The 10,537-nt window shown below is 31.5% G+C and overlaps 2 protein-coding genes across 2 annotated transcripts; one reads left to right on the top strand and one right to left on the bottom strand.

Annotated features, from left to right (window-relative positions):
* Positions 1-292: 292 nt before the first annotated feature.
* LOC106370933 (40S ribosomal protein S15-1) lies at positions 293-1,504 on the top strand. Its single transcript, XM_013810935.3, has 4 exons — positions 293-429; positions 511-659; positions 751-808; positions 1,128-1,504. The coding sequence occupies exons 1-4, from the start codon at positions 427-429 to the stop codon at positions 1,374-1,376; spliced, it is 459 nt and encodes a 152-aa protein (XP_013666389.1). The 5' UTR covers positions 293-426; the 3' UTR covers positions 1,377-1,504.
* Positions 1,505-4,280: 2,776 nt separating this feature from the next.
* LOC106370934 (auxin-responsive protein IAA17) lies at positions 4,281-6,034 on the bottom strand. Its single transcript, XM_013810936.3, has 5 exons — positions 5,666-6,034; positions 5,137-5,348; positions 4,886-5,024; positions 4,735-4,796; positions 4,281-4,537 (listed from the first exon to the last, which is right to left on the bottom strand). Exons 1-5 carry the CDS (start codon positions 5,887-5,889, stop codon positions 4,500-4,502), a joined length of 675 nt encoding a protein of 224 aa, XP_013666390.2. The 5' UTR covers positions 5,890-6,034; the 3' UTR covers positions 4,281-4,499.
* Between the last annotated feature and the right edge of the window lie 4,503 nt (positions 6,035-10,537).

Below are 10,537 nucleotides of genomic sequence, written 5' to 3'. Positions count from 1 at the left end.
TATAGTTTTCCTCATAATGTAATTTACAAATGTTACTATACGAAAGAATCGCTCTAGATATTTCACGCAAGACATAATGTCATGGAAATAATAATGTTAACTTATAAGTCTCATGTTATTCCATTTACCAATCAGTGTTTGGATTTTTAGTGGTTCATATATATATATTACAGGAGGTGATATAATTGACAAACGTGAATAACAAAATAAAAATTTCTAGAGTTTCCTAGTGTGGACTGAAATAAAGTTGGGCCCTGAAAGACTACAAATAAACAGTAATGGGCTGGGCCGAAAAGAACCCTAATTAACAAACATAGTCACCATATATATCAGTGTCGCCGCAAGAAACTGGCTCACAGCTTTGCAAAGACCTAATAAAACTTCCTCTAGCCGTTTAGGGTTTTATCCTTTTGCCGAGATCTAACCATGGTGAGTTCTCCATTCTCAGTCCCTGAATCTTAACTTCATTGTCTTATCCTGTTACTTTGCTAAAAAAAACTATCTGTGTAGGCGGATGTTGAACCAGAGGTTGCTGCAGCTGGAGTCCCAAAGAAGAGGACGTTCAAGAAGTTTGCCTTCAAAGGAGTCGATCTCGATGCTCTTCTCGACATGTCTACTGATGATCTTGTCAAGCTCTTCCCTTCTCGTATTCGCAGAAGGTAAACACATACAGAAAACTTCGAACGAGATTGTGTAATGAATGTTTTATGTTTTGTTCTGACAGTTATCTTTGTCTGAAAATTGGTTTAGGTTCTCTAGAGGTTTGACCAGGAAGCCAATGGCTCTCATTAAGAAGCTGCGTAAGGCTGTAAGTCATTTCTATCTCTCTGTTGGCTTAGTTGAATGGTTAATTATGTTATTCATAGTTATATATTAGCTAAGAGTCTCATTTGTAAACATTTTCAGACAGATTGTATCTTCTAGCCTGTTCATGTAATGGTTGTATATGTTGTCATAGTTTACATTTCATATGCTAGTTTAAAACAAGAGTTGGTTCTTGTAGTTTTAGGATCTGTCTTGTTTCTTTTTCTAATTTAAATATCTTGTATATAGATTATAACATGCTGAATGTTACATTCTACTTAGGTAGCCATTTAACACTATTTATGTTTGATTTTAATAAATAGAAAAGGGAGGCACCACAGGGTGAGAAGCCAGAGCCAGTGAGAACCCACCTGAGGAACATGATCATTGTCCCAGAGATGATTGGAAGCATCATTGGAGTGTACAACGGAAAGACGTTTAACCAAGTCGAGATCAAGCCTGAGATGATTGGTCACTACCTGGCTGAGTTCTCCATCTCATACAAGCCGGTTAAGCACGGTAGGCCTGGTGTTGGTGCTACCCACTCCTCAAGGTTCATTCCTCTCAAGTGAAGACCTTATATTACTGTTCGGGGAATGTGTTCCATTGTTATATGGTCTTTGCTTTGATTTTGTCTTTATGTATGCGGATCCTTTTTTTGCATTTGTTTTTGCTTTATGAATGAAACTACTTTTAGACACTTTGTTAAATCTATTTTGCTCATGCATTTTCATTATTTTTTTCAAGGTTTAAAAAAATTATTCAACTAATTTTAAGTATAATAATACAATTGTAAGAAATTGTTTAAGGTTATATAGAGTCAGAACTTTTATAAATTTTAAAAACTACAAAATTTACTAAATATCAGTATCAAAAAAATTAGTAAATTAAACATGAATTTAATCTTGCCATTATGTAATTTTATAGATATGTATATATCAAATCAAGAACATTCAAAGTTTTGGAGAGATGATTTTATGCATGACTACTTCTCTCTCCGGATTTTGCACTTGTTCATAAATTTTTGAAGATGGGTCTTCTTCCTGGTTTGATTTTGTGTAATAGAAAGCTTTTGCATTCTATTTCTTCAAGCATTCCATCCGTCTTTTCCGGAATCATATTGCCTACATATAGTTTGCTGAATGGCCCTTATGTGAATTCTTTCAAGCAGACCACATTACACGTATTGAACAGACGGGCTTGGCTTATAGCATTGGACTTGATCGTTTAACAATTGTAACCTTCCTTGTATAGTTATTGGGCTTGAGCCGGTTAAGTTGTAAATCACAATTCATCAGATTTTGACTAGTCTTCTTCCATTCACAAAGGTCTTTGGTGAATGCCACAACTCGCCTCACTCGGAACCTTGGTGCATTCCCATCGATCACATGATGAAAATGAGCATCTACGGACAAAAATTTATTCTTTTAATATTGTCTTTGCTGGCTAATTACATTTAAAATTTAAAAAGAATTAACATGTAGCATAAACTCACAAGTGACTCTACATGTTAATTTTATGTTGTCTTTAATCAAAATACGTAAGATATATTATGGGTTTTATTAATAATAATAATAACTGTATAGTCTGTGTGTGAATCGAGAAGACCTCCATTCAAATTTCATTTTTATCGTCGATACTATGTAGAAAATGGATATGTTTGCCACTTAAGAATATTAACGATAATTTTAGCTTCCTGAAGAACCCTCTAGAGCGTCAACTTGTCAAATTAATTATTGTCCCCATCAAACATCGAACATGCTTCTGCCTGATCCGAGTAGTTGATATAAATATTAAACTACTTCTAGTAGAAACATTTCAACGTAATTGATTGTACAAATGTTTGTGTTTACACATACATATTTAGACATTTTCTATATATATGCATGCATGTAACGTTGAAGCGATACATTTATGAAACTTTGATTTGTTCGTTTGGGATCTCCATGTGCTTCGCTTCCCCAATCAATTTACATTCTCAGATTTCTTTATGTATTATACTATTAGTGAATATTACACATTTCTGATAATTTTTAAACATTGAACATCAAATTAATAAAGCTAACTATCAGAGTGTTGAGACATACGGTAGGTCCATTATAATAATAGCAACCACCATAAACAAAGTCCGTAATTATTGTACTATATCGGACAAACATATGTTTGATATATTTGCATAATTTGGTTTTTGATCTACAAGTTTGTGAAGACCTACCTTATATCATATATGTGTCACTGTCGGTAACATTTAATTTGTTTATTAGTTACATGTACATAAGTATGTCTATAATTATGACTTTTAATCCTGTAAAATTTGGTTGGTAGACAATTTAATATTCCCAATTAGTATAATCAGAAATGAAAATACAATCAAAGGTGATTTCATCAAGAGACCCATCCAGATGCACATGGCATTGCTCCCCCTCTTCCCTATGGGTCCTATTTATTTATTTATTTTATTTCCTCCAGCCAAAGCCAGTTATCACCTACGTTGCACGGAAGCTTCATCGGACGTCCGCTTCCCGCTTCGGAACAGGAATCGGAATCGGAACCTTGTGGAAGCTTGCGGAATCTCGCTTCCAAAACGTTTCTAAAATATTCTCTTTAAAAACATGTTGGAAGCTTATGATTCCGTTTTGGAATCACGCTTCTATTTTTTTTTAAATACAATGTATATCAATAAAATATAAAACCATAGTTTAAATCTATATAAAATAAAAAAATAATAGTAATGAATATTGAATTATAAATATATAAATATCAAAAATAATACTATAAATTATATTTATGCATTGAGATTTTTTATTAAAGCTATAGCACATATTGAAACATATTGTGTCAATTATTTATGAAGTATTAAAAATAACTAATATAATATTTTTTGTAAACATAATTTATGTGTATTTTTACAGTTTTAATATAAAATCATTTCAAAATTATTATAAATGAATAAATGTTTTATTTCAAATTTAAATCATATAATTTTAGTCCTAATTTTTAAAAAAATTTACATATACATATATATATATATATATATTTATATATGGATATACGCTTCCAACACGTACCCGCTTCCTAATATTTTAAAAAATCTCGCTTCTGCGCTTCCTTACGCTTCCGCTTCCACGTACCCGCTTCCGTTTCCATGTAACATAGGTTATCACTTTATGTACCAACAAATCAATATACCAACAAAGTGAATACTTTCCGCTAATTCATAATTATATTCGATATGATATAACATGTACATGTGTGTTGTCATTCTAATTAATTCGGTTTGAAAACTAATTCGTTTGGATAAACTGTATTTCATGGTCAAATTCTCATTATATATACAATCTTCAGTTCAGTTTCAAGATGTGCGAACCGAACATTCAACTCACTCAAATATAAAAAACACCACTATGTTTTGCATTCATTAAATATAGGGCATTTTCTAGTCATATTTACACATTCTTAGCAAAAAAAGGAAGATGAACACAAAAAGATGTTCAAATTATTACATATTTTCCATTACAAACGTCCAACAAATTTAACTTAAGTTCATTATCTACATAACACATATAATTCAGATCAAAACAGACAATTAAAAGAAACAGTAGATATTGAGCAATATTTTTCTTCGTAAAACACACAATTAACACTCATAGCTGTGTTAACCAAATATATGATCATGGCCACTTACGTTTTTAACTTCAAGTTCTGCTCTTGCACTTCTCCATTGCTCTCGGAGCTGAAATGTTTTACAATTGTTAAGCAACTAAAATTTCCAAATTGGTTATGTAATTATGTTATCTACGTTAGTAAGTGGATTATAGTTTTTGTATTTAAACAAGTAAACTGTTTAGACGATGTACAAAGCGCTAATATAAAAAATCATTGGTAGCAAATACATACCGAGGTTCTTTTTCAAAAAAAAAAAATACATACCGAGACCAATGGCGTCAGATCCTTTCATGAGACGTAAACGCTTGCATGTATCAACGAACATTCTAATAAATAAGTAAATTTAGAGAAAGGAGTTATTAAAATGATCAATAAAAAAAATCGAAAATTTATAGAAAAGAAGAAGAAGACGTACGGCCAAGGGACGTCGCCGACGAGCATCCAGTCACCGTCTTTGTCTTCGTAAGAGGGAACATAGTCCCAGCTGTTCACTAAATCCCTAACTTTCCGCTCATTCATGAAGTCTATCATTCCTTCTTCTCCTCCATTTTTTCCTTAATTTTTTTTAGCAACAATATTATTATTTTCAAAGAGCTTGATAAGATTTATATGATGCACGGAATCGTATATCTAGTAAGAAATATATATAATACAACGTATACATACCCATGGTAAAAGGACCGAACATGTTGGACAAAGCATTAGAGAGTTCGTCGTAGCTCTTATACATCTTTAAGTCGACTTTTCTCAAGTAAGGTGCTCCGTCCATCGAAACCTTTACAAACACCGCCGTCTCCGTGACACCGTTTGATTTTTGGCATGAACCCATCACGTTCTTCCGGTATGATCTCACCGGTGGCCATCCCACAACTTGTGCCCTATAAAATTATATATACAGAAAACTTGGAAACCGTTATGTTATACAAGGTCTCTAATTATATTTGTTATTCCTATACACTGTAGTTAGCTATCACCAATTGTTTTTTTACCACCAGTTGATATGGTATAGACATATCAGTTCGATTGTTTGAGCTTCTTTAAAAAAATAACAAAGTTAAGTGATTTCATTGTTTTATGGGTTGCAGGAAAGATTTTATTTGTATATCAAGATTAGTTTTCCTTTTAACATGGGCGAGAAAAAGAAAATTAAGTGAAGATCGGAAAATAAATAGAAAAGGGAGAATGGTAAAATTACTTGGCAGGAGGCTTGGTAGGATCTTTGGGACATGTATTCTTTTCTTTAGAAACAGAAATCACGACGTCATGAGTCTTAGAAACTTCCTTGCTTTCAGGTTCATTGTTCAGATTGAGTTTCAGATCAACCGTCTCCGAGAATCCTCTCTTGGTTCCGGTCATTCCACCGGGAAGACCAAGACACAGCTCAGTCTCCTGAAGATTCAGGTCGATATTGCCCATCATTGTGAACCTCTATTCTTCTTCTCAATGTTTTTCTTCTTCTTGTGAAGGTGATGAGGAAGGTGGAACAATGTTTTAAGAAAAAAAAACAAAACACACACAAATAATACAAAGTGAGATGAGTCTCTATTATATCTCTCTGTAGGTGATAGCTGCATGTGTATGTCGTATTTAAGAGATATTTGGCTAAATGGTTTTCGACACGTGGATGAATCTCAACCCTTTGATGAAGTGAACTTGTTCGACTTTACACTAATCACTAGTACTACTTAATAACTGTAATTTGTTATTGAATCTTTCCTGCAATTTATTTTGTTGGTAGTAAATGATTGCATTGCATTTGATTTGGACATTCTTAATTATTCTTATAGCCTATTACTTTCTAAAAATAAGATAAAGTTACAATATTAAAAATTGAACATCCTTTCAATAATTTAATAAAGTTTTCATATAGTTTTCATAATAAATCTACGAGATAATAATAAAACTACAGTTTAATAATACTATGACATGGCATATTTGGACTCTTCTAATTAACATTTCTTCAATTCCAATATAACTTTTCCCCGCAGATTTTTAAAATTTCTAATAATCATTATAAAAATCATCTATCAATATTTTTGCTGTAACATTATGATGAAATTAGCACAAATCATTTTATTTCACAGGGAAATAAATAATTTTTTTCGCAAATATGTAGTTATATATTTATATATATGGTCTGAAAACCAACATATATTAAAATTGTGTCTGTCTATTATATATGCGGAAGAAACCCCATTGTTTTCTTCCAACATCATCAATTTGTTTTACCAGTTGTAGACTTGTAATGTTTTTTTAACAAATCTCTTGTAAACATCTCGATAATTTTATTTATTTTAAGAAGAGTAATATGAAGTGTACCAGCCATTTTGGTGGTGATGCCGCAGACATCTCATTTGAGAGTGTATCACTAGAGATACCCATATTATTAATATAACTATGTTATGTTTTTTTGTGCTCAATAAAAAAAACTATGTTATGCTTTTTTGACTTCCAAATATAATATTAATCAACTATATAGTTTTAGTATAATTTTCGCCGTAAGATTCTTGGCCGGAACCTTCCAATTATGCATATCACATCCACATGATTCAATTATTCATCCCACAATAAAAGCGCAGCCCTCTTGTAAATAAGTATTCTCATACCACCAACACAAAATAAAGTATACAATGCATCTTCTATACTTATTTATTAAAAACAAACATATACATAGAACGAAATGTGTATCTAGACTAATACAAACGCTTCATTACTCTTTTAATCTGAAAATAAGCATACACATAATAATCTATACCACTTCATAGTTTGTGGCAAGAAGTCTGGTGGTTATCAAAACATTTGCGAGGCCAAATATTCATACTAAATCGATTGTTAGAACAAAATAATATTATTTTGCGGGAATACATAATATCTTGTGTGGCATTTATTGGTTGATATGAGAGCCATGTTATTTGGTTTATAAAAGAACTGATACTAGATGTTATGATGAATGATACATCTCTTATTGTGTGGATGAAAATCCGTTTGTTCTGAGAGACAGATTTGTAACATATGTTATATTATGTTAATGAAGATGATGTGATGGCTTTTGACCATATCGATCTCGTTTTGAAGAATATAGTATTTATAGGAACGAAGAAGATGAAATTGTTGTTTATTCTTAACCGAAAGAGAAACCTAAAGCTTGAATCTGTTAATATAAATCTATACACCTAATTTTATCATATCTGTGTATAAACCCGATTAAATATTTGAGGAAGATTTTTTCTTTTTTTATTCATGGTCGGCGATACCATATACAGCAACGTATAATTGTAACAAAAGCTCACTATTTGTATTTTCAGTAATAATATACTTGCAATATTGTATGAAAAATATTTGTCGTCGAAAGGATAAGCATTATTTGTGTTATACAAAATTTCAATATTTTTATATTAAAAAGAAGAGACTAAAATAATAAAAACTTTATTTATTTGGAAATTATAAAATGAAATGAATAATATATAATTTATTTTAATTTTATGATAACTGATTACTCATCTGTCCTAATACTTTGCTAACGTTTAAAACTTTACTAAATAACATCACTGATTTATGTAATAATAATATAAAACGTAGAGAAGACATTTCCTTAAAAGATCGAATATCACTTTTATAAGGAGAATATCACCTTTAACACAGATATATATTAAGCTCGAAATTTGGTGATATTTTCTTACAACACATGGTATATATATATACATCAACTACGTAAAATTATGGCAATTCATTCTGTAATTTTAAGTAACCAGTCAGACGGGATTTCTGAAGACGGCATTGTCTTTCTGATATCGCATATGTACTAACCGTAACCTACGTATATTCAATAAATTTTAAAAATATTTAAGAAAATTAAAAGCATATTGATTCTAAATTTGTTAAGGGTTTCGAACCCGAAAACAAAACACCGTAGGGGAATCGATAGGGGACATGAATGGCATGAAAATCCAAAAGAAGAAAGAGTACAAAACATCACCATTTATTTCAAAAACAAATTTTAAATTACTGACAAGAAGGAAAACATGGAGATTATGCAGGGACAAGTTACATCCGATAAAATTTCAGAGGCAAAAACATCTTTAAAACACTACTTTTGTTCCTTGATTTGTCTACATCCCTCTCTTTAACCGCTTTCTCTCCTTTTGTTTCTATCCCAAACTCACATGAGTTTTCAAATCAACAAAACACCAGTTTTTTTGTTAAATATATGGTTCGCGTTGTCACATCAGTTTGTCGTGTTTATTAATTAATGAGTATATACTTTACTGATCATTCGATCAATATACGGATCAGTTGATAACTATGGCATTCACATTTGTAAACCAACTGAGAATAATATCTATTATCGAGACATGACTACAAAAAAGTTCCCGCACGCATCTATAACTATCATCAATTATTTTACTACAACAAAAATTTCACAAAATTAATTTAAAGATGATTATCGCTACAGCTCTAGAATCTAGTATACGCGAAGCTTTAATGAGATTGAACGAATGCATGCAACCATGCACATCTGTATATCAACAGTCACAAGAATATATGAATATTTGGAGACCACCCGTATTTACTTTTTATTCTTTTTTTGTCAACTCTTTTTATTCAAGATTGAGACCACTTTTGATGTGTAATCTAGATTAACTTATATATACATATATGTTATACATTGCGCATTAATATCTTTATTTATACACACACATATATGGTCCAAGTGAAAGTTATATGCATCACGTCGAAATTAATGACTTATTATTAAAGGTATATATGTGCTGCATATTAACTTGCAAGATAAGAATGTGTGAGGACCAGGTGTAATTTCATATGGACCTAACAAGGCCACAACTCTCAAAATTCTACCACACAACGATCATTTTGATTTTAGTTCTTGGTCTTCATTTTTAGTTTGGTTATTTAAATTAGTGTTGGAATATACTTGTCACATTTAAAGAGTGCAGCCAAATGATATGCATGCATGCAACTTAAACGACAAAACCAGATAATTTTACATTGACTAAACTGTATATTGTGATTTTGTGTGAAAGCCACAACTCCTGCGAGACTCGAACAAAATAGTTTGCGTCAACACGAGCTCTACAGTATTCACGCAAGCAATTATTTATCATTCGGCAATCAACGGTTAGCGAATTTAGTGAATTTTTGTCATTATATTTAAAGTATATACACTGCAAACCCATGTATGATGTAGACATATTTTCATGCGTATTGGTATATCATATAAAAACTCTGATTCAAAATATGGATATCGAGTAGTGGACAAGAGGATAGCTTATGTACATATATAACACTAAAATTCAAACTTCGCAGCTAATTCTTCTAAACTAGGTTATGTACATGATATTCATTGTAATACTCATTTAAACAAACGCTTTTTAAAAAAAACTTTATATTATAAAGTAAATATGCGAGAATCTGCCACTATACGCGCGCTTCATGATATCTATATGTTGGCATAACTCTTAACAATGCAGCCTCGTGGTGGGGGCTAACCACAGTACCATACTACCATTGCTTGAAATTTATATCGTTTACTTAAATTTTAAAAATAGTAAATTAATTGACTTATTAAACTCCATTTCTACTAAAGATAATTCTGCAAAAAAAAAAAAACTATTCGTTAGCCAGGCGGTGCTTACGAGGTACAATATGTATACTCCACCACACGTGGTGGTCTAGTGGTTTCCATTACAAAAAGAATTATCCTATTGATCCAGGCTAGAAATCGATTTTCCTCTGATGCAAAATTATTAGTTCGACATGTGACCACACAGATATGGGTTCATTCTTTATGGCCCATTTGAATACCGGAAAAAATCCATCTGTGAGCGGCACTTTCCACCCGGAGATTAGATCTGTGTCTTTAAGACCATCTCTAATGGAACACTATTTTTGCCTTTATATTTTACACTAAAATAGAGTAACTCTATTATAGAGTTAAATTTACTCCAATGACTTACTTTATAATAGAGTTACACTATAATAGAGTGAAATATAGAAAAATACTGTTTTTACTCTATATTTGGAGTACGAAAGCAACATTCATCTATAT

The sequence above is a fragment of the Brassica napus genome, chromosome A10 (genome assembly GCF_020379485.1).
Source record: "Brassica napus cultivar Da-Ae chromosome A10, Da-Ae, whole genome shotgun sequence".
Classification (NCBI taxonomy): Eukaryota; Viridiplantae; Streptophyta; class Magnoliopsida; order Brassicales; family Brassicaceae; genus Brassica; species Brassica napus.
The sequence above is the reverse complement of the archived record's forward strand: the minus strand, read 5'-3'. Positions and strand labels throughout refer to the sequence as shown.

Bases quoted from the DNA above. Each gene is read 5' to 3' on its own strand.
- LOC106370933 (XM_013810935.3), top strand. The intron at 660-750 runs GTAAACACATAC...AAATTGGTTTAG, and splicing joins CCTTCTCGTATTCGCAGAAG to GTTCTCTAGAGGTTTGACCA. The intron at 809-1,127 runs GTAAGTCATTTC...TTTAATAAATAG, and splicing joins TTAAGAAGCTGCGTAAGGCT to AAAAGGGAGGCACCACAGGG.
- LOC106370934 (XM_013810936.3), bottom strand. From the start codon at position 5,889: ATGATGGGCAATATCGACCTGAATCTTCAGGAGACTGAGCTGTGTCTT. The intron at 4,797-4,885 runs GTACGTCTTCTT...CTTATTTATTAG, and splicing joins GTCGGCGACGTCCCTTGGCC to AATGTTCGTTGATACATGCA. The intron at 4,538-4,734 runs GTATGTATTTTT...AAAACATTTCAG, and splicing joins ATCTGACGCCATTGGTCTCG to CTCCGAGAGCAATGGAGAAG.